Here is a 24,031-nt window from a genome sequence, read left to right on the forward strand (position 1 = left end):
CTAACTGCAAAATAAGAGATTAATTCAATAAATAATAAATATCTTGCACAACATTTAAAATTTGACTTAAGTTTAAGTTTGTTTCATGATCCTGGGGCCAGGCGTCAACAAACGTTCAGATATTTCATTTAAAATGATAAAATTTGATTCATTTTAATAAATTTTGAGGTATCAATGAAATAACTTTTATCCTACTTGATGTATTTAAATAAAGAGTATTTAAAAATGCTGGGCAAAGACACTATCAAACAGTAATTAATTGTATTATATTTTACCTGAGTGTTTTCGTTTTTAACTTGCTACAATTGTTGAAATTCATTTAATTCAGTCAAAAAAAAAAAATCGGTCAAATAAAGTCAAACTAGTACGGATTGTAAAATTTTGAAAAAGAAATAATACATCATTTTTTCTTATTAAGAACATTGGAATGATAAACTTGGATTCACTTCATTATATATAATTCAATACATATATTAAAGGACCTTCAAATTATATTCATTAAAAGGGATTCCTGATCGCCCACCGTGATTTTTTTTTCACAGAATTAGATTTACTAGGGCAGCATATCTATGCATTAATTGACTTGAATTACGTGTACTTCATTTAATATTTTTATGTACTTATTAGTTTTCGCCCCAAAATATTCATTTTCGAAGACAAATTTTTGATGGATAATATTATGAAATCTCTCTCTCTCTCTCACACTCTCTCTCTCTCTCTCTCTGCATATAAATATTATCATTTGTCATTACTGTATGTATGTATATTGACATCATCAGTATCATCACGAGATTATAAAAAAGAAAATACAACTCTTCTGTACAATTAAAATATTTAATTAAAAAATACGAGACAATACATTTTTGAGATCCTTCTAAAATTATTGAAAGTTGAAACATATCCTCGCTGTATTTGTGTTCAAATGATATCGCACAGATGCATGTAACGTTCAATTACTGGAAACGCTGTCCCGTTTGGCTTATCTCATTGAAAACAGCTTTAATTATCGCCTGACACAAAAATGTTGATGCACTTTTTCTTCTGAGCTTCAAATGCAAATATTGTCAATTGATATCGTGCTGCTATGCCGTACAGATTTTTCTTTTGATGCCTTTTTACGGTATGTCTTCTTGGGTTTGCTGTAGCAGTTGCTGTTGCTAGCGCTATGGTGATCATGTTTCACGTATAATCTCTCCGGGATAGCGCATCTGATTTGTGGATCAAATGTCGCCGTGCGTTTGTTAGGATTCATGTATGTAATTGGTTGTTTGGGATTTCCGTATCCATTGTATTCATGTAGAGCCGAGCGTCCACTGTAAGAAGAGAGATTCATTTGTTCCAATACTAGATGTTGATCCATGTACGCAGCGTATTCATTTGGAGCCGAGCATTCACCACTGTAAGGAAATGGATTCAAGTGATCCAATACTTCATGTGGATCCATGTACGCATCTTGTTCTTTTGGAACCGAGAATCTTCTAGTGTGAGGCAATGGATCCAAGTTATCCAGTACTTGATGTGGATTCATGAACGCATCCTGTTCTTTTGGAGCCGAGAATCTTTTGGTGTGAGGCAATGGATCCAAGTTATCCAGTACATGATGTGGGTTCATGTACGCATCGTGTTCTTTTGGAGCCGAGAATCTTCTAGTGTAAGGATTCAAGTGATCCAGTACTTGATGTGGATCAATGTACTGTAAACCTTCAGTTGGAGCTGTACATCGATTGTAATTAACTGGATTCATAAATCTGATGGCTGGAGTAGGATCCTTGTAGACAGCGTATTCAGCTGGGTTTGGGTACTCCATATATTGCTCAGGATTCACATTCCTGGAACCCTGGTCAAAGACCATGTAGTCTTCACTGTGGTGTACGCTTCGCTGCAATATAACTGAGTTCATAGGACTTTCGTACTGCCCAATGTCTAGATCACGGCATGAAGTTGACTGTCGAAGTTTGACAATTCTTCTTTGTTTTGCTGGATCGTTTGGATTGGATGGTGGTCGAGGAATATGCGCCTGAGGCACTGTGCTTTCGTGTTGTTTATTTGAATCGTTTATTTGTTGATAGAATTCTTTGGGAGGAGGCTCTGTCGATTTCTTCTTCGCCTTTCTGCTTTTATTTTTGGCTTTGTCAATTGTTTCCCTTATTCTCTCTGTGTCGAGACAAGCAAGTGGGGCTTTCATTTTCTTAGTTTTCGGTTCAGACATGATAGTGTCGATCTTTGGGTGGAGTCTAGAGGTGTTGGCGGGAAGAGAAGGTGGGAAAATGTCTCCTGCGCGAGGCAAAACTTCATACCTTTTGCCTGATGCTTTAAGTGGAGATGGTTTTGGCCTTTGAATACTGAGGACCTTTTCCTTCTCTTGAATTCCTTTTGCTGTCGGTATGTCTGGAATAATACTATACATCTTGTCATGTACAAATAAGAGCTCTTTATTCTTCTTTTCTCTTCTTCCCATCTGAAACAGAAATAAATTGTTTATCAAAGTATGTTATGCTCGAATCTCAGGGCCCAATTTAAAAGAGAAGAAATACTGGTGTTGATAGCTTTTCCAAATTTAAGCATACAAAAAATACATACCTTGATACAATTTGCAGATTTGCAGATGCCTTGAAAACGTCAAAGTTCTACACTGTGTTTTGCCTAACAGTGCGTCACCTGATAGCAACATGTTATTATGACGTATTTGAAACAAGTATACAATTATTATGACGTCATTTTATTGTGGCGTCATAAATGAGCAAAAAATGCTTTGCAGGGTGTGGAAGAGTGGTCTAATGAGCAAAAGGCCAAATGTCTGTTCAAGGGAAATAAAAAAAAAAAGCATTATGATATTATGATAATAGAATATCAATTTATTGATTTATCTCGCTGTTTGCTAACGTAAATGCCCATATACCATATGTAAAATGCATGTTCGTATAATTTTTGTTATTACTTGATGAGATCGGATGTGTCACTTTAATTCAGCTTGCAATTAAATACTCACACCCATTAAATTTTTAAAATGACGGGTGACAACATTGCTATTTTTATTTATTGCAATATATATTTATATTAATACAACAAAATGCATTTTTCATCAGGTTCATCCCTCCCATCTTAATTTTTCATCCCAAATGAACAAATAAAAATTAGATAAAATCGCTTACGTCTTGTTTAGTAACGTAATAATTAAGGATAAATCATTATTATTTCTGAATTTCTAAATAAGTAAAACAATAAAAAAATAACCAAAAAAAAATGCCCTTTAATAAGATACATATGTATTTCATCAATTTTATAAACTTACTTAATTTGGTAAATTGTGACCTTTGGAAATTGAGTTAATATACTCCATTGATAATGCATATATTTTATTTCGACGTCGAACATCTTCAAGTATGTACTGTTTTAGTTATTTTGGTATGTTGTGACCTTTGAAAATTGAGTTAATATACTCTCAAACATTGATCATGCATGCACTTTGTTACGAAGTTAAACAAGAGTTGATCAAAGGTTATTTATTACAGTCATTAGCAAAATCTAGAGCAAGGACAAAAGAAAAACCAGTTTTTGTTAAAATATTCGTTATGACATTTTCATATATCATTTTGTCTATTCTAATGTATTGTAATTGCAGTTGTAAATGGAATTGGTAAATCATATCATAATGAATCATCGAAAAATTCTTGATCTTACATGGAAGTTCAAATAAATCATATAGAATATTCATTGCTTATTTGAAAATTTAATCATGGAAAATATATTTGTTACTGCGTATCTAGTCGAAAAGAATTTTCTTTTTTACCCATGATTCATTTTTCGTACAAACAATTACCAATTTGTGCATGCTTCTTTTTTTCCAAGCCAATGTGAATGCTATCAGTCAGCGATTTCGATTCGTATATTTGGAACATTTAATACTATAATTATTCAAGTTCACAAATTACAGTTAATGTTTATTAACCTTTTTGAATGTGAAAAACCAAGGAGTTGGAATTTGTAAGATTATATTCCATGCATAAGTACAATGCAATTACATGTACCAACATTGGTCCGACAAAAAAAGTTTTTGTTCGACCAACGTTTGAACAATATTGGTATTAATCTCGATAAAAGACATGCTTTCTATTCCGTTGAATTTGAATTTAAAATATTACGAAGTTTTATTATTATTAAGCTACAAGAATACAAACAATCCCGAAGATATAAACGCAAATACTATACATATTCATGAATGGTGTGCGGGAAAGATATCATGGTAAACTTTTATGTGTTTTGTGTACTAGAAAGTGTATTTACTGACATTAGTTATCGGATTTTTGTTAAATTTGACTTTTATTTAACATTGACATGTAGGTACAATATATTAACACCCATTTTGCGTAATTACATAAGAATGTTAATTTCAATAATTAATTACATCAAGTAACCATGTGACATTTATAAAGACAATGATGAGTCTGGATCCTTGGGATGCCAGCTGATATGCAAAGGTTACATTATGCTGAAAATTTTCAGAGGAAAATCAAGAGCAAAATATGTTATTTTGGTCAGGTAGAAAAGTACATGTACATATACATTAAACCATCCATAGCTTAAGTCAGTGGATGTATAATATACAGTATGCGCACGAGCAGCTGAAGTCGTTATAACCCCATGCACTGAACTGAAAATATTAATCAAGCAATTGTACTGAATTGCAAAAAAAAAACAAACAAACAAAAAAAAAACATTCTTTTTTTTCCTGAGAGATAGAGGGAAAGGGGTGATACCATCCATCATCATTCAGAAACGATCACTATATTAATTATATGAATTGACGTTTCTCGAGGTTTCTTATTTTTTAAAGGGGGGGGGGCACATGATCCTGTAACATTCAATTAATGAATTTACATTCCTTTTTTATTTATTCAACCATCTTTTCTGTGGTTTCCACGCTTACATTCAGCCCACGTGACTTACTCGGCATTAATGTCTTGGATTTATCAAAAAGCTTAATATATGTCTAAGAGAAAATTAGTCTTATAAAGTTCCTTTCTTCTGAAATGCAAATGCCTTGTGTAAAGCGAGATAACTTTTTTCACAAAAAAAAATACTGTTCGACCAACAGATCACTTAGAGAACCTAGTTTTTAAATTTTAATTTTGGGTGAAAATTCACTTCGATGTTTATCTCTATCATCATCTGAGGGAGCTTGTGGACTCAAAACTATGATGTGGTTTGCGACAATTTCTCTTTTAAAAAGGATTTTTTTTTTTTTTTTTTAAATCGGACAGGGGAAATTTAATAATTCTTCGGCACAAATGTGGGATTTATTTATTAACTTTTGATTAATTAATTACAAATTGATTTATTTATTTATTTTACTTCATTTATTTCTTTATAATTTAATATTCTTGTCTCTCATAACATTTTGTATAATATCTTATTATCAACATTTGTCCTTGGGATTCATGAAAAATTCCAGATTTAATGAATGTACCTTTAACTTCAAACAATCTTACCTCATGTAAACAAGCATCATTCCATCTATGTATCAGACCTTTTTCCCATCACTTCCGTTACTACGGTTGTATTATTGCGCGGTAAATTTGAACTAATAAAAACAACACAATTTTACATCCCCAGTTGTTTAATTATTTTAAAATAAATTATAAGGAATGACTCTAATTCTTGGCCAGATTATCGAGTATGGTTTGGGTCAGTTTACGCTTTTTTATAATCCGCTTCGCGGATTATAAAGCGTAAACTGACCCAAACCATATTATACTCGATAATCTGGCCAAGAATTAGAGTCATTCCTTAAATACGTATCAACATGTTGGATTCCAAGAGAAAATAAAAATAGATGTACAGTTTCATTTGAGATTTTTTTTCTTTTAAATATTTAAAGTAGTTGATTAAATCATTTTAAAAATTCTTGTCAATTCTATTTCAAAACTATCTGCTAAAATCTTTATTATTATTTCTCAGTCTCTTTCTTTCCGATGAATTCTTCGGTTTTATTATTATTATTTTCAATTTAAATTTTTTTCAACGAAATCTTTTGTATTTGTATGTGTATGCACGTTTGTGTTTTACTTACGAATTTATTTATTTATTTTATAATTCTAATTATTTTTCATTTTCATTTTGGACTGTTTATCTTTTTATTTTATGCTTTTATTTATTTATTTTGGAAAATCGAAGTAATAAAATTTTTCCAACTTTATCCGGTTTCCTGTTGCGGGACGTAACTTCAGCTTCGGTGCATAGTAAATTTTAGAGTGCATTCCCTTACAAGTAAATGGCCCACATGAAAAATGGCAAACATAAGCAAGTCCGAATTGTTAAAGGCAATAAGAGGTACTTAGCATTGTTTTGTGAGAAATATTTTACGTAAAATACATAATGAATAAAATGTAAAGCTCGCGCTTGCTAATATTTATCTCGAAGAAGCCATATTTATTGGAACCATTATGTTTCTTCGGTGTGTTTACGTTTTTATTGTTTTGTGCAACGTGCTGCAGGTATGTGTTGTTTTGTTTTTCAACAGAAATTGTCAAGGGAAATGATCTTTCATCCTTATCAGCGAAAAAAGTTCGAAGGTCATTGGAACAGAAGTTCAATGCTGATTTCACAGACAGGTTTGTAGTATTCTTTTCTGCACATGAATTGTTCAAATGTAAAATGGGGGGGGGGGGGGGGGTGTCAGTAAAATTCATCCTTCCTTAGTGCCTTAGCAAAAATTTGCATAATTATGGAAAAAATCAAATGATATATGTGTAAGAAAAGAATCTGGTAAAAGTTTGAATTGGTGATTACATGTCAGTCATGTCCCCTTTTAATATTATTTAAATTATATGTTTAAAACACTGACAGGTAAACAGATTCATTTTATTTACATTAAAATTAAAAAAAAAAAAAGGTGAAATTTCGATTTTTTAGCATATTTTAAAGAAAAATAATGACTATTCATTTAAAATCATTGTAAAAATTGCTCATAAAAATATGATATTTTTGGAAAAATCGTGATATATCACGATAAGAAATTTTTAGCGATACCCATCCGTACGAGCTACCCAGGCCAATATCTTTGGCCCAAATCGTTAGGCTACATAATATTGTATGTACATGTAATATCCCTGCTAATTTCTGTCATCATTGTCTATGATGTAGTGATGCCTCAAGATCTCATGCCTGATGATTCATGAAAAATAAGACCTTTGATGTTTTTTAAAGAATTAATTTACATAAACTGGGTAATTTTCTTTATACAGAAAGAAAGAAGTGGATGCCGCCACAATGGCAATAGTGAAAGAGATGACAGAGGCAGGGTCTGACGCAGAGGAAAGCGATGATAATGCTGCAGAAAAGAAGAGTAATGGAGCTCATGAATCATCAGATGACAATCTGGTATTATGTGTACATCATTTATTATAATTAGGATCAGATCAAGTTAACCATCCAGATGTTTGTTAAATACATGTATAATAAAACATGCTTATAGTAAAGACACTTATAGTACATTTTTAATGAATTGATGCTTATAGAGAAGTGATTTTTCATTTAATCCTGCTTTTAAATATACATGTATTGTGAACTTAATGAATAAATGGAATTCCATTTCAATCACAGTCAGATGATGAACCCCCAGCAAAGAAGGCCAAACCAGAAAAGAAGAAGAGAGACTCCGAATCATCGGCTGGTTCTGGGGTATGTACATGTATACATGTAGAAGTAACAGTCTTTGTAGAATGCTTCGTAATACATATAATTTGTTGTATTCATTAACAGTATTATTTTTCTATTAGATAAAATGATTATTATTATATTTAATGTTTTTCTGTGTTAATTCATTTTAAACTGAAACCCATGTGTGTAAATATGCTTGGTATAATGCATATGTAGGGAAAGGGGATATTAAGTTTTTAGAACTTTTGCCCAATCCCAATTGTAAAGTATATACAATAAAATATGTTCAAATCAAAAATTATATGGTAGCATAAACTTGCTATAAAGAGGTTTCACAAGTAAATAAGTATGTCTTGATGTAATCAATATTTATGTTACAAGTACAGGGATCACTCTGGATTTTAATGTTGATGGGCCAATGGGCCAATGGCCCATCAACATTAAAATCCATGGGTCATCCGCCGGGGGTATGAGGGCATTTCGGGCAAGTGTCTGGATACACAATGAGTAACTTGTACTTGTTTTGTTTCGAAATAAATAATCAAAGTTTTAAGAAATATAAGAACATATTACATAGTGGAGTATTACTTTCAAGTGTTTATTATTTAAATCATTACATATAATTTTAATAAATATAATTGACTCAGTATTCGGTAAAAAAAAATTCTAGTAGTGTAATCTTAACGAAGGAAATATTCCATGTACAATTCCGATTTTAGTCTTGATCAATCAGACGCTTTCCTGGTGTAAAGAACATACGCAGCTACAGAGTCTGATTGAACGAGTAACAGTATGCTCAGATACGTCATGAATACAATTGGTCAGCTTGAAAACGGTCCTAAAATGCACCAATATAAGAGTTTCGACCCACAATTTTGCATCTTATAGCGCCATATCTGTAAGACATGCGCCAGACTGACCCCTTTCTAATTTTTTAGTGCGCCATTTACAAATATTGAGCGCCAATGGCGCAAAGGCGCAGCCCAAAGTGATCCCTGCAAGTATTGATGAAAATATAAAGCATGAAAATTGTCATTGTTATTTGAAGCATGCATATAACCATTAATTATGCAAGTAGCTGTGTATTTGGATACATTTAATGGTCTAAGGATAAGGCTAAGGGATTAAACTAATCTTCTAACTTGCTGGAACAATTGACTGTTACAATATACAATATTATGAATATGTATACTTTGTTTGTTGATGATTTACCGCCTGGCTTTACATGTACATGTACAAGCACTTTCTTAAAATTATGGAATAATTTAATGTGCAAGAGAGTGAGGTAGTTTATCTGATACAGCATATTGTTGAATGTTCAAGTACTCATTAAGGAAAATTTTCACCCTGGTTTGATTTTACCCCTTTCATCCTTATAGGAAGAGGGCTAATTCAGAAGGACAGCAATATCTTGTTAACTTGCTGTGCATCGGACAAGATAAAACTGGCATTATTATTTTCATGCGTAAAAGGACCGAAATGGTATGGTTAAAAGTACAGTGTAAACTTTAATAGTACTGTAGAATTTTCTTGTAATTACAGGATGGAGGTGAAGATGATGAGGACATTGCTCGTCGATTACAGGAGGAAGAAAACACGTCTCGACGACCATCCCGAGCAGTCGCTAAGAAACCAGTAATATTTTACTAATCTTGAAATCTTTTGTAGTCCTGTTGTAAACTTAAAATGAAGTATTTATACTGTAACTGTTATGTTTGTAAAAGAAAAAATATTTTAAAAAAAGAATATATTTTATTTTTCAAAATGAAGAAGAAACCAAGGAAAAAGAAAGAAAAGGATCCTGAAGAGAAAAAACAGAGTGAGTTTAAAATGATTTTTTTCCTTGTACTGGGGTTTCATAATTTCTTGTTAAACACAATTTTTCGTACATTTTATTGTTTAATCAATCAACGGAATCAAATGTTCATCTTCAGAGTTTGTTGCTTAAAAGTACAGATGTAAACTTTAATAGTACCTTTTAGAAGCTATTGTAATTACAGGATGGAGGTCCCACCCAGAGACCCCCCCCCCCCCTCTCTCTCTCCACCATCATACTTGCCAACCTCCAGCATGTAAATATCTGGTCATGACCAGATTTGGAAAGTAAAAAATCTGGTCATAACGCGTAACGACATTCATGACATATTTACCATGATTAAATTTTATACATATATATATATACAAAGTATTTGTGTATTAAGAATTCTTTTATTGAAAAAGGATTTAATCTACTATGACAAAAAATTCATACATAATTTGATTTAATTTACATGTTAAAAATGAGAATTGAAGGTTTCATATAATGATATTTCAGTAATGACCTGAAGTAAGTGTGCATTTTTTTTAAAAACGCCTTTTCAGTTTCTTAAAAAAAAGTTCAATATATTATTTTTTCTCTCAAAATGCAATATGTTTTAAATGTGAAGTTAGGCCTACACTGGATCACTTTATTTTATCTAGAATGAAAAGGATTCCTTGATATGCACAAAAACAGTTCCTCTTTTTTTGAGTTTAAAATGTTTTTTTCAGTTTGTTCCTGTTGGCCCTGATAATGATCTATTTCTTCGGAAGCCATTTAATTGACTTCAAACATTGATTTGTCAAAACAACACCCAGTTAATTGTTTACACCTGCACTGATAATTAATCCAAATGTTCATCTTCAGATCTAAGCTTGGGTTGTAACTGGAAGTTAAAATGATTTACAATAAAGAAACCCTTTCCAGTTACCCGCTGGGTCATAAAAAATAATCGGGTTATGGGTTGAAAAATCGGGTGTGACCTGACGAAATCGGGTGAGTTGGCAACTATTCACCATCCTTATACATTGTCTTTTCGAAGTGTATGTTATCTAAAAAGAAAAAATAATAATTAAAGAATAAATCAGGAGGGGGCAATGATTGATACTGTAATCCCTTTTCAGCAGTCTCAGAAACCCAGCCAATGTCTTTAAGACAAAGTGTGGGTTGAAACAGCCAAAGTTTCACTGGATTATGCTGTCAGTTTGCTCTTCCTTTGTATGACTGAGTTAAATAGATTAGAGACTAAAGCTAGGGTTTAATAGTGAAATAAACACACTAAAATTAGGAAGAGTAATGTAAAATGAATAGGTAAGAGAAATCAATTTACTAATATCTTTCAGAGAAGTCTGTATACAGCAAGCCCTGTTCCTTGTCTCCTGCCCTGGCAGAAGTTGTGGGTGCTGACAAGGTAAGATGAACTGTTTCTTAAAACTTAATGTCCCAAAGTCTATTATTTTTCTGATTTTCCCCATACACAACAAATTTAACATGATACATACTCCAAACTTTCAGAAATGAATCTAGGAATGAAAACTATGCTTTGGATGCTGAATATACATGTATCTTACCAATACTTTCCATAAGCATTGTCAGATTAAATTTTTTTTAGCAGATCTATTGATTCTATTCTCGTGTACTTTTGTATAAGTCTTATCTGGGCTAAATGTGCATACAGTATGAAACTAAGTATCAAAGAAAAGCAGTATTAGTGTAGCATTGCTTCAGATGCTCTTTTTATAGCATTAAATATTCATGGAGAGAAGCTTTTGGGTTTTTCTTTACAATATGTATGCTTTTGATGGTACGTTTGTATTCTACATGTATTAATATTATTTTTTATTTTTCCAGATGGCAAGAAGTGAGGTTGTGAAAAAAATGTGGGCCATTATCAAAGAACGGAATTTACAGGTACTAATAAATGGGACCTTTATGGAGCAATGCTTTTTATCAATAGATATTTGTCACATCATTTGATAGATATTGATATTCGAAACTAACTTAAATAGTTGATGGAAATCTTTTTCTGTTGTGTTTTAAGCTATGTGATTTTATTCAGTATGGATGAAATAATCTTTTCATTCAATGGACTCTGTATGAATGAAGTTATCTTAACAGGCATATAGATTAAGAATGATTTGAAATATTCTACTTTTTAAGGACCCCAAGAATAAGCAGTTTTTACTGTGTGATGATCAGCTATTCAATGTGTTCAGTGAGTATTTTGTCAGCAAGCTTGAGTTACATTTATTTCTTGTTAAAATATCTATGAATGTTTTGAAATTTGAACTGAAATATATAGGTCCTTTTTATTTACAAATTTGCAGAGAAAAAGAGGGTGAAAACATTTGGAATGATGAAAATTCTGAGAAACCACATATATGATCTGCAGGAATAATTGCCATTTTTCGTGGTAAGCACTTCTTTAGTGTTTTTAGGTCACCTGAGTAACTCAGGTGACCTATTGCTATCTGTTTTCGTCCGTCATCGTCTGTCGTTCGTTGTACGTCGTGTGTAAACATTTGAACATTTTCAGCTTCTTCTCTGAAACCAATGAACCAATTTCAACCAAATTTGGTATACAGCATCTATGCATGAAGGGGAACATAAATTGTGAATTTCATGGTCCCTGCCCCCCTGGGGCCTGGGGATGGGGCCAAAACCACTAAAATTATTGCAATCTTTAAAAATCTTCTTCTTTACTCCATACATCAAGCAGGCAAACTGTTGGCATGAATGTATTGAGCATTGAGTTCTCTACAAAAATTGTGAAATTCATGGCCCCAGGGTCAGGGGTTGTAGTGCTAGGGCAGGGCTATATAGATTATATAGTGAAAATGCATTATTTCTTTAAAAATCTTCTTCTCTGCTCCTGGGTATTAAATAAACTAACTAAGTAAAAAGTTATGATGAGCAAGAGTGCCTCTTCCAAAATTGTGAATTTTATGGCCCCAGGGTCATGGGTTCTGGTGTTAGGGCGGGGCGCTATTGAATATATAGTGAAAATGCATTTATTCTTTGAAAATCTTCTTCTCCGCTTCTGGGTATTAAATTAACTAACTAAGCACATAGTTATGATGAGCAAGAGTAGCTCTTTCGAAATTGTGAATTTTATGACCCCAGGGTCAGGGGTTCTAGTGCTAGGGAGGGGCTATATAGATTATATAGTGAAAATGCATTATTTCTTTGAAAGTCTTTTTCTCTGCTCCTGGGTATTAAATAAACTAATTAAGTACATAGTTATGATGAGCAAGAGTGCCTCTTCTAAAATTGTGAATTTTATGGCCCCAGGGCCAGGGGTTCTGGTGTTAGGGCGGGGCGCTATTGAATATATAGTGAAAATGCATTTATTCTTTGAAAATCTTCTTCTTTGCTTCTGGGTATTAAATGAACTAACTAAGTACATAGTTATGATGAGCAAGAGTGCCTCTTCCAATATTGTAATTTTATGACCCCAGGGTCAGGGGTTCTGGTGTTAGGGTGGGACTCTATTGATTATATAGTGAAAATGCAATTATTTTTTGAAAATCTTCTTCTCTGCTTCTGGGTATTAAATTAACTAACTAAGCACATAGTTATGATGAGAAAGAGTGCCTCTTCCAAAATTTTGAATTTTATGGCCCCAGGATCAGGGGTTCTAGTGCTAGGGAGAGGCTATTTAGATTTTATAGTGAAAATACATTAATTCTTTGAAAATCTTTTCCTTTGTTCCTGGGTTTTATGCCAATGATCCAAGTATATATATTTATGATGAAGAAAGGTGCATCCAGAAAAATCGTTATTTTTAATGTCCCCCTCCCCATCTCTGGGTTGGGGCGGGGGGAGGGGTTACATAGTCTGAAAAAAATTAATGTTTTGAAATCTGCTCTTTGGTATTAATCAACCATTTTATGATAAAATTTGCAAAATTTTGAAATATATGGCCCCAGGGTCCGTGATTCCTTTGGGGTGAGGTGCAAAACTGGTTATGAAGTGGAAGTGCATTTTCTCTTTGTTACTCTGATCAATCTCTGGGTATTAATTATTAGAGTAAGCATGCTAAGTTTATAATTATGATAAGTAATGGTGCCTCTTTCAAAATCATGAATTGTAAATTTCATTGCCTCGTTTAAAACACGAACCAAAGTTATTTGTTTGAAAGTTGTTACACGATACTCAGGTGACCTATAAGGCCTGTGGGCCTCTGGTCTTGTTTTTGAAATGTATTCCAAAGCCAACAAATTCCGAGTTTTTATTCTGCTTTCCAGTTCTGGAATGAAGACAAATCTAGTTGTTCATCCCTTTGGTGCATTGTTACAACACAGAGCCTGTTGACTAGTCAGAGACTAGAAACCAGTCATGTGTGAGAACCAATCAAGGTGTGAATGAGTGTTTGAATGGAAATCTTGTTAAAGCGTATATATCTTCAGAGCACTGCATTCCAGGCCAACAAGTGATAAACCATTACTGTTCCAAATCTCGGTTCACTGTTATTGTAATCATTGATATTTTTGTAAGATGATGTCTTTTTTTTTCTCTTTCTTTTCTGCAGCTTTCATTAACTACAGACTTTTAGTTCTTACCTAGGGCATTTTTTTTTTATCAGTTTCCTTTTTTTCTATTTTGGCAGCCTCTTCTTTTTTTCATTGAAGGATACATTTCATTTTACATGCACATCCATTCTGTAGATTGGATATTTTTTTTTATCATCAACTGTAATATTTTTGTTTCCATGCATTTTTACAACTTTCATACAAGTCCTTCAGAATATATCAGTCATGCTGTAAAGTGTTTACAGTATTTTTGCCTGAGCAAGCTAATAGGAGTTCTTTCATACTATGGTACGTTTAAAAATTATATATACCTGCACAAAGATGCTTAAATATGTCTCTTATTGATTTTTTCTTTTCTTCTTCTTTTTTTTTTTTTTTTTACATATATTGATGAGTTATTATTAGTATTAAAGATTGTAGTGGTCTAAAAGACAGTGAGGTTTTATGAAGTACAAACCTAGTACAATCTCAACCATGTGCCTATCAGCTATTTTAAGTGCTTTATGTTTGATAATTTCTAACATCTTCCTTTTTTCTGTGGGTCTCACTCTAGATCTGATCCCAATATAAATATCTTGTTACTTCTGTGTATAGAATTGAAATGTCTACAGAGTCCTGAAAATTGTGAGATGTTCGCTTTGTAGTATTAATTTTTCTAAATTTAGCTGTTTGTTCCAATAATCGAGGTATTTTCAAAACAACTAAGATGAAATCTTAGTTTCTGGTATCTTTGAGCTGAAAGTTTATAAAAATGTTCACATGAAAGTAAATCACCAGATCTGTTAGTTTTCATACAATGTATATGTACATGTAAGTGCACATCTTGTCATGAATCAAAGGATCTAATTTTAGAATTAGAGTGCATGGTTATCAATAACTTATCATCTATTACATGTATATGTACATTGTATAATTGCTGGAAGCAGAACAGTATTATAGATTTAAAATTATTAGGCCCAATGACTTGTAGAAGTATATGATATATGTATGAAGACATACTAAGTACTAGTAATTTGAAGTGAGTGATAACAATTTCAAAATTATTACCATGATCATATGTATGTACATTTGTAAGAAAGGCACATGTTGATTGTATGTTACTACTTGATATTATGAATGATGTACTTTGTACAGTGTATATTTGTTGCTTTTTCACAAAATGTGAATAAATGATTCTGACATTGGCATATATTTTGAGTCTCTTTTTTAATTTTATATATGGTCAAAGTACTGTATTGTTTTCCTTGTTATAACTTTTTAGGTCACCTGAGGTTACTATTGCTATCCGTCGTTGTCCGTTGTCCATCGTGTGTTAACATATGAACATTTTCAGCTTCTTCTCTGTAATCGCTCAATCAATTTCAACCAATTTTGGCACAAAGTATCTATGGATGAAGGGAAACAAAAATTGTGAATTTCATGGTCCCCCCCCCCCCCCGGGGCCTGAGAAGTGGGGCCAAAACCAGTAAAATTTATGAAATTTTAAAAAATCTTCTTTACTCCTGGACATCAAGCAGTCAAACTGTTGGCATGAATGTAATGAGCATTGAGTCCTCTACCAAAATTGTGAAACTCATGGCCCCAGGGTCAGGGGTTCTAGTGCTAGGGCAGGGCTACATGTATATAGATTATATACATGTAGTGAAAATGCATTATTTCTTTGAAAACCTTCTTCTCTGCTTCTAGGTATTTAATAAACTAAATAAGTGCATAGTTACGTGTATGATGAGCAAGAATACTTCTACCAAAATTGTGAAATTCATGGCACCAGGGTCAGGGGTTCTAGTGCAAGTGCAGGGCTATATATATTATATAGTGAAAATGCATTAATTCTTTGAAAGTTTTCTTCTCTGCTCCTGGGTATTAAATCCACTAACGAAGTACAGAGTCGTGATGAGCAAGAGCGCCTCTTCCAAAATTGTGAATTTTATGGCCCCAGGGTCAAGGGTTCTGATGTTAGGGCAGGGCTCTATTGATTATATAGTGAAAATACATTAATTATTTGAAAATCTTCTCTGCTCCTGGGTATTAATTAAACTAAGTAAGTACATAGTTATGATAAGCAAGAGTGTCTCTACCAAAATTTTGAATTTTATTGCCCCAGGGTCAGGGGTTCTGGTGTTAGGGCGGGGCTCTATTGATTATATAGTGAAAATGCATTAATCCTTTGAAAATCTTCTTCTCGGCTCCTGGGTGCAGATGAACTACCTTTATAGTTATTAGTTATGATGAGCAAGGGCCTTTTTTTCCAGTATTGTGAATTTCAAGGCCGCAGGGTCAGGGGTAACATAAAGGAGGGGAGGGGGGCTCTACTTATATACTGAAAATGAATTAATTGTTTGAAATCTGCTCCTTGGTATTAATCAAACATTTGGGATTTGCAAGGATGAATTTTCAAAATTGTGCAATGAGTCGACCTTGGGTCAGGGGTTCATGTGTGTTATGGGGACTACTGATTATTGCTGAATATTACTAATTAGTTGAAATGCATTTTTGTTCCCCTACCCTGCCTGTGGGTATTAAGTAACCAAATTATGCAATTGCTAAGTGTATAGTTATGATGAGCAATGGTGCCTCTTTCAAAATTGTTAATGCCATAGTATATCTAGCTTAAAACATGAACCAAATTTAATCACTGGAAAGTTGTTGCATGATGCTCAGGTGATCTATAAGGCCCATGGGCCTCTTGTTTTCTTTAATGGTTTTCTTTGAGCCTTTACAAAAAAAATTCTAACTTTGTTTTTGTTCTTTTTTTTTCTCTGAGTAAGAGATCAAAAGGTAAAAAAAAAAAGAAGTTTTTTTTTATGTAGGCAATAACAGCAAAGATGACTACAACATCAAGAAAACAACCTGACGAAATTTTATCAGAAAAGCTCACTTGAGCCTTCATACCCAAGGAAACACGGGCTCTGTAGAAATTTTTGACACCGAAAAGTGGTTTTTACAACAATTTCATCTCCTATTCCAGATCAAACCACTGGATCAATTTTAACCAAATTTGCCTCAAAGTAGCCTTGGGTAAAGGGAATTTAAATTTGATCAAATTAAACGCCACACCATCTTCCAAGGGAGATAATTACAATTTATGGCATCTCTTAAAAAGAAAACTCTCAAGAATCACGGGGTCAGGAAACATAAAACCTTCAAATCGAGACACCCCCCCCCCCTCCACCCGGTAAGGATGAGACCACAAAGAGCGATCCATGTTTTACAAAGGAATACATAGGGAAAATCTTTAAAAATTTTAAAGACTTATTTCTGCTTTTTCCTAGCCAAATTAAGTGTTCAGGAGAGAAATGGCTCGTTGACCTCTTATGTCTTGTTTCACAAAGAAGTTTGATAATTCTGAAAATTCCAAAGTAGATCTGGACATTCCTAGATCCAGGTCCAACCTAGGAGCCAAATCATATTAGATCATCCAGGTCCAACCTAGGAGCCAAATCATATTAGATCATGAAAATCCGTTCGATTTTATGCCGATAAAAAAAAGAAATTTTTCTACTTGTTTCAATATTATAAGATTTATAAAAACACATACATTGTAATGACAATAAGATCATTATTTTTTACAGTTTAATCTATCCTAGATCAGCAACTCATCTAATGCATTTCTTGGATCTATTTCTTCTTTCCCTGTAAAAGAAAGTAAAAGTTTAGCTACGTTAAAACTATATGACTGCCGTCATGAGAAAAGGGCCCTTAAGGTCAAATTTTCACAAATTGACTTTTTGGTAAATTTTGATAGCCGGACTCTTTCTGAATGCAAATATACATAAATTTTGAAAATATCTCACTTTTTCGGTACTTTATGAGCATTTTTGTGAGGCACTCCAAAAATAACTTTCACGTTACTCACGTAACGTAATGACGTCGACTGCGTCTTATTTAATTTTCAAAAAATCTTAAAATTACATGTTATTTGAATAACTTCAATCGTTTTCAGAATTAAAAACATGAGAAAGTATTCAATTTTTTTCTTCCAAGCGACTAGTATGTACCTATTCCAAAGGGATTTCGTATGTTATTGCTATTTTCATGCTAATTTCAGAGCAGATCAAGTAATTGCTTAAAAGAAAGGGGGGTGTCTAAACAGAATCTAGGAACGGTTTATAGCATAATCAGAAGGGAAATAATATTTGTTTAAATCAATACAAACTATTCTTTGTATATAAAATAATCGAATTCAATCTATAGAATATATAAAGCACTTTTAAGATTAAAAGAATTATGTACATGTATATATACAATGTATATAGAGAGAGAGAGAATCCGATGCAGAAGGACGCCGCGCGCAAAAAGGGACACCCCTCGCCAAAAAGCACATCGATCCCGATTTAAAAAAAAAATCTTATGAGACAGCATTCACTCACCTCACCAAAACACACGCAAGTAAATTTATTCCCTGTAACTGTTACGATAAAAAAATCATGTATTTTCTGTATCACCGAAAAATTCAAACGAGAAATAAGATCAGATATGCTAAGATATGTAACCTTGTTTTTAAAAAAGTTTATTCCTTTTATAAACATTCATAAAAAAAATATACGTTCCCCTTCTTCCATGCAAGCGGATTTTAAAAATTTTACGTTTTTGAACATTTTATTAAAAATGTTTAAAGCTCTAGGTTTCCATTGTATATACAATTCATTTTCGTCGCCTGTCTTAGTAATGGAGTAGACACGTAGTAAATAGGCAAATAAAGGACAAATCAATTATTTATATAACGTACCTCAAACTGAAACTTTCTCTGAATTTATACCTCAAATTGAAACCGCCGTTTAGTTTCTAATTTTTTAAAAAAGTAAATCACAATCAAATTATGTCACAAATATTTCTGCACATTAACCCCCCCCCCTTTTTTTATTTTGTGGCACCTGTATCCTGTTTCACTTGAACACAACTTTTGTATATTTCTTACAAGGACCGCAGCTAGCTACTATGATCTCAAAAAAAATGTTTATGTATAATATTGTATAATTTAATCAAAGAGATAGGAATTGTGCTGTTCTTGTATATTTTTATTTTATGTACACTAAAAGATGCTTGACTTTTCTGTAGAAAATTACAGTTCCTTTAAAATTTTGACGAAATCTATTTGAAACTGAAACTGAATGAATACTGGTAGTGGAGCCTCATTTATCCGGACGCTTTGGTTCCTAGGCAATTTGTCCGGATATGTGAATCGTCAGGATATCGGAATTATCAGCTAAACAAGACAAAATAACGTTAAAAACTTTCGTACCGATGAAAAATTGGCCGGATACTAAAGCATCCAGATATCTGGCGTTCGAATATCTGAAGGTCCACTGCATTTTTATGCAAGAACGGCAGGCCCTTAGGAAGCTATTTCAGTTTTGGGGGGGGGGGTATTTTTTTTCAGTTGTGGGCACTATCAACCACCAAATTTTCTTTGACAAGCAAAACAATTTTTGTACGCCACGAACAGTCATTTATAATTTATTTTCCTCCGTGATAATGGCTTATTAACTTGATACCTTATAAACCTTTCACATTTCGATGCGATTGTCTTATCCAATAATGAACAATTACGAGGGTTGATCCAAAAGTTCGTGGAATTTCTTCATAATTTTTTTTTTATTTTTAAGTGGAATTGGTTGAAAATTACAAATGAAAATATAGACACTTGATGAATATTTTAGATTGAAAAACATTTTAAATATCTTTGACAGTAACTCTATGGCAGTTACCATAGAAACGGTTGTTTTGAAATGCGGAGGAGACATTAACGTGTTTATTATCATTTTAATTCTTAATACGTGAAATGAGAATTAAACCGCCCTATGTGCTATATAAAACGAAAATCATGTCATTATTACGATTGCTTGATCTTTCATAAACCTTTGTGTAAGAGTTTTATTGAATTTACTGGATATTTAGTTTATTAGTCGATGATTTATTGTTCATCTTTAAGTTGTTAGACTACGTCAAATTTCAGTCAAGTCATACGTTTTGTAAAAATCCCGGGATCACTCTATCTGAAACGCGTATATTATTGACATAGGCTTTGGAAAAATGCATTTAGCTACTGGTTTCCTAGTGGCATAAGAAATTTAGGAAAAATGGAACTTCCATGGACGTTGATTAAAGGCATAGTCCACTTTTTGGAGGCTCTGTTTTAAGTGTGTATCCCCCTAGACAAATTTAAAGCGTTAATGGACGTTGTCGGCTGCCGTGCTGTCCTTGACATTGCTACTGAAATTGGAACATCATATGGAGAGATGGGTAGTATTTTGAAATATGAGTGAAAAATGAAGATAAGTTGGTACAAGAGGATAATTATGCTTTTCTTGAGAAAAAAAATGGAGAAAGGGGCGGCATTTTGTAGAACTACGTAGTCAAATTTGACATTAGAGGTAGATGCTTCTATAACGCGACGTGGCATATATAACTTGACGTTACGTCGAAGTCTTCCCCGGGTTTCACAACATTCCATTTTCAGAAAGCTCGTGTGACCTTATTGGTTATTTGAAAGTGATGAAATTTTCCAATATTGTTGCATTATGACTCTATATTATGAATATGCCTGTTGTTTGCTTTTATCAAATCACTATAAAATTTTACGAAGAAATTCCACGAACTTTTGGATCAACCCTCGTACGTCCAACATACGTTAATGCTTTAAATAATAATATACCGCTATAATTTGACTCTCTTTCGTTGAAAATATTTAGGCAAACCAATTTTTCCCCAGTCATTACTTCAGAACAAACCAAACATACCCAAAAAAACCATTTGACTCGTACCTTTGCCTGTCCCCGCACAACTCGTTTGAAAAAGAGGGGGGGGGGGGGTTCAAACAGAAAAAAATAAATTTAACTTTAAAAAATCAACCAAAAAGGGGGATATCGAAACTCGAATCATATTTCGCCGTTGGGGAGGGGGGGGGGGTAGGTTCAGTCTTCTTTCAGTTACATAATTCATTGCATTATTCTTTTGCCCTATAGTGCATGAATTTGACTATACTGCAACAAAATGTGTGTATGTGTGTGTGTGGTTGCATGTGGGAGACAGAACTTTCAATGTAAATCCCTACCCCCGTTGCTACTTGCACGCGACTGTAATGACCAATATTTTCTTTAAATGAAAAAAAATGTATTTGTTTATTAATTACACTTTCCGTAGAGTCATGTTAGGATTATGATATAAAGTCTTATGTGGTTTTCAACGGAACTTCAAGAAATTAATGTCGAGATATGCGGGGTATTTTGATACATGTATCAGAGTTGAAGATTTCAGCGCAAAATGTGACTTATTTATTCCATATCATGAATTCAATAGGCAATGATATATATTTCACGCTCATCAAAGTTTTTAAAGATTAGGAACATTTTCATAACTTTTGGAAATTACACCCATAACAATTTGTCACACACTTTTTGCTCTTTTCAGTGAATATATATTCTTAAGAGATGAAGCCATATATCTGATATTATCCAGAAATACGTACGTCTTTTTTGCTTAATCTATAGTTTTTTTAATTTCTTTTGGTTTATAGATATCCTCATTCATGATATCACTGTTGATGTAATATTGTTAATTTCTTCAACATTGGGCATAATGCTTTTGGGAAAAGTGTAAAATAGCTGTATTTAATTTCTTATAAAATATATATTGCAATATAGGTTCCAGGGGGCTTTCATTCATTCATTCATTTTATCGGAATAATATCCGAAATTTGAAACAATAGTAATTTCTACCACACAATTCTTTTGAATGTATTTATTTGATCATTCTAAATTGGTTTTTGAAACAAAAATTATTTTAGCAAAATTTTCGTGGCATCCCCATCATCCGTATTTTTTTCCTTAGCATATTCTAATACTGTTAATATAGTAAAAAATATTTATTGTTAATTGATGTAGAAGGTTTGGATCTCCCATTTTACCAGTATCTTTATTCAATCAAAGAGGGACTATGTTTCTCAGCTTTAACTTTAAATGGTCTTTTTATTCGAAGATATTTTTTTGGCTGTTCTTCTTACCCCTTCCCTTTTTAATCAACAGTTCACCGAAGGCTGTTATCGGGGTACATCAGTATGATTAACTATGGATTAAAATTAAAATGGCTAAATACACTCTTTACGTTTTAAATTATGGTATATATTTTCAGGGGAAAAAAAGTAGCGCTTATAAGAACGGTAATTACTATATGTGCAAAGACCTCTCATTCGCTCGTCTCTCTCTCTCTCTCTCTGAAAAAAAAAATATAAAAGTATATGGAATATACCTTTTAATATTTAGACTTCTTAACATGAATTCAAATTTAAGCATTTGTAAATTGCCCAGAAAACAAATGTGCAGCATCTTTAATTTAGTCATGCATAGACATCGTTTTAATCGCTGCTTCAGAGCTAGCAATGTGCATGTCCAATGTTCCGTATATCAACATCAAATTAAATACATAAACAAAATCATCAATAAATTTACGTACTAAATTGTAATAATATCATATTCCTTTTAAAAAATGTCCGCATCAAGTTTCAAATTTTTGTTACACTTTGAAAATCAATTTTATTTTTTGTTTACAAAATGCGGTCAACAAAAATTACTTCCGTGTTTACAATACCGCGACTTTGACGTCGTTTTCTGAGCATTGTGACGTCAAAAGATAAGGGCCCTTTTCTCATGACGGCAGTCAGATGTATTTTTCAACTTATGAATAACGACTTACGAAAACGGAGAAAGAGACAGAGACTTACTTTTGATTTGTTAGTTCCCCTGAATCAAGCCTGTCAAGAAACTGAGAAGCACTGCAAAAGGTGAAACATTTGCTCATTTAATTATTTTTCATTTTTTTCTTCTTTTGATGTAAAAAAATATGTAGTCAATAAAAATAATTAATGAATTCACTATGCACAGAAAAAATAAATACTTCAACTGACATATCCTACTGTAGTAAAGTATTTTAGGAGTTTTGTTCAATTTCTGTTCTACATACATAAGACAAAAAACGGTGTAATTCCTTGGAATGGGTCCTCTTCCTCGTATAATGTATCAACTTGCATCTGAGCAATTGAGGGTGGAAGTCCCCCAAAGGATTGTCCATAGGGGGTAAAACTCGCTGGGGCAGCACCGAAGGAGTAGGGGGATTGTACCCCATAGTACGCAGAGCAGACGGCGTACAAAGACATAAGGAGGACTACACAAATTAACTTTGTCATCTGAAATAATAAGATATTGCAATATAATTAAAATTTTCAGTTTCGTATGTATTTTTTTAAATTCATATGTAGAATATTTCCTAGTACGCATGCATACAATCATGTTTTGCATTTAGTATGAAGGCGTGAAAATGAGATTTCAAAACACGTTATAAACTTTTTTTTTTAATAATGACAAATTTTGACGATATCTTCAATTAAAATTTGATGAATAACTATGATTTATAATTCCTTTGAATTTGTTTTACCCAAACTAACTTCAAATGTTCAGACCACTTACCTTGCGATATCTTTCTTAAAATCCAGTTGCAACCATTTCAAACTGTTTCCAGAAAACTTAACGAGCCAGTTACGCAAAAAGGGAACCCCTATTGCGTGATTTACCTTCTATTAGGCGTGATCTACCAGGAACGATTCGTTAACATAGTATTACTAAACACTCTATATGATATATATATTATGATATTAATGTGACCATATACACCGCTAATTACATCTTGATCACACTGTGCGTAATAAAACATTTTTATTAAGTCCACGTTCATAAGCGATGTGTCTCGCTATTTTTTTTAAGTTAGCCGAAAAATGATTTATATGTGTAAAACTTCATTTTAAATGTACATGTACACGATGTGTGCAATTTTTTTTTTTTTTTTTTTTTTGAAATATAAAAATTTCTTATTATTCTATCAATTTATATTTTATTTATTATACAGTGTACATGTATTCATTTTTATGCCCCTCTTCGAAGAATGGAGGACAAATTGCTTTCCTGCTGTCTTTCGGTCGGCTGGTCGGTAAGTGTGTCCGTACACCAAGTTTCCGTTCATTTTCTTCACAAATGTTGCACATACTGAAATC

The 24,031-nt window shown here is 32.8% G+C and overlaps 2 protein-coding genes and 1 long non-coding RNA gene across 3 annotated transcripts; 1 reads left to right on the forward strand and 2 right to left on the reverse strand.

Moving 5' to 3' along the window:
• Positions 1-907: 907 nt before the first annotated feature.
• Positions 908-2,611, reverse strand: LOC134280044 (uncharacterized). The gene is made up of 2 exons (XM_062762479.1): positions 2,581-2,611; positions 908-2,458 (listed from the first exon to the last, which is right to left on the reverse strand). Exon 2 carries the CDS (start codon positions 2,456-2,458, stop codon positions 1,049-1,051), a length of 1,410 nt encoding a protein of 469 aa, XP_062618463.1. The 5' UTR covers positions 2,581-2,611; the 3' UTR covers positions 908-1,048.
• A 3,630-nt stretch (positions 2,612-6,241) lies between these two features.
• LOC134280056 (uncharacterized) lies at positions 6,242-15,173 on the forward strand. The gene is made up of 11 exons (XM_062762491.1): positions 6,242-6,330; positions 6,521-6,611; positions 7,245-7,380; positions 7,603-7,680; positions 9,202-9,294; positions 9,430-9,478; positions 10,801-10,868; positions 11,309-11,368; positions 11,618-11,672; positions 11,785-11,870; positions 13,705-15,173. Exons 1-10 carry the CDS (start codon positions 6,288-6,290, stop codon positions 11,853-11,855), a joined length of 744 nt encoding a protein of 247 aa, XP_062618475.1. The 5' UTR covers positions 6,242-6,287; the 3' UTR covers positions 11,856-11,870; positions 13,705-15,173.
• Positions 15,174-17,529: 2,356 nt separating this feature from the next.
• Positions 17,530-23,582, reverse strand: LOC134280045 (uncharacterized). The gene is made up of 4 exons (XR_009994826.1): positions 23,451-23,582; positions 22,948-23,170; positions 22,709-22,759; positions 17,530-17,622 (listed from the first exon to the last, which is right to left on the reverse strand). It is a non-coding gene; the product is annotated as an uncharacterized LOC134280045 (long non-coding RNA).
• Between the last annotated feature and the right edge of the window lie 449 nt (positions 23,583-24,031).

The sequence above is a fragment of the Saccostrea cucullata genome, unplaced genomic scaffold (genome assembly GCF_032062105.1).
Source record: "Saccostrea cucullata isolate Sc308-1 unplaced genomic scaffold, CSIRO_AGI_Scuc_v1 ctg119, whole genome shotgun sequence".
Classification (NCBI taxonomy): domain Eukaryota; kingdom Metazoa; phylum Mollusca; class Bivalvia; order Ostreida; family Ostreidae; genus Saccostrea; species Saccostrea cuccullata.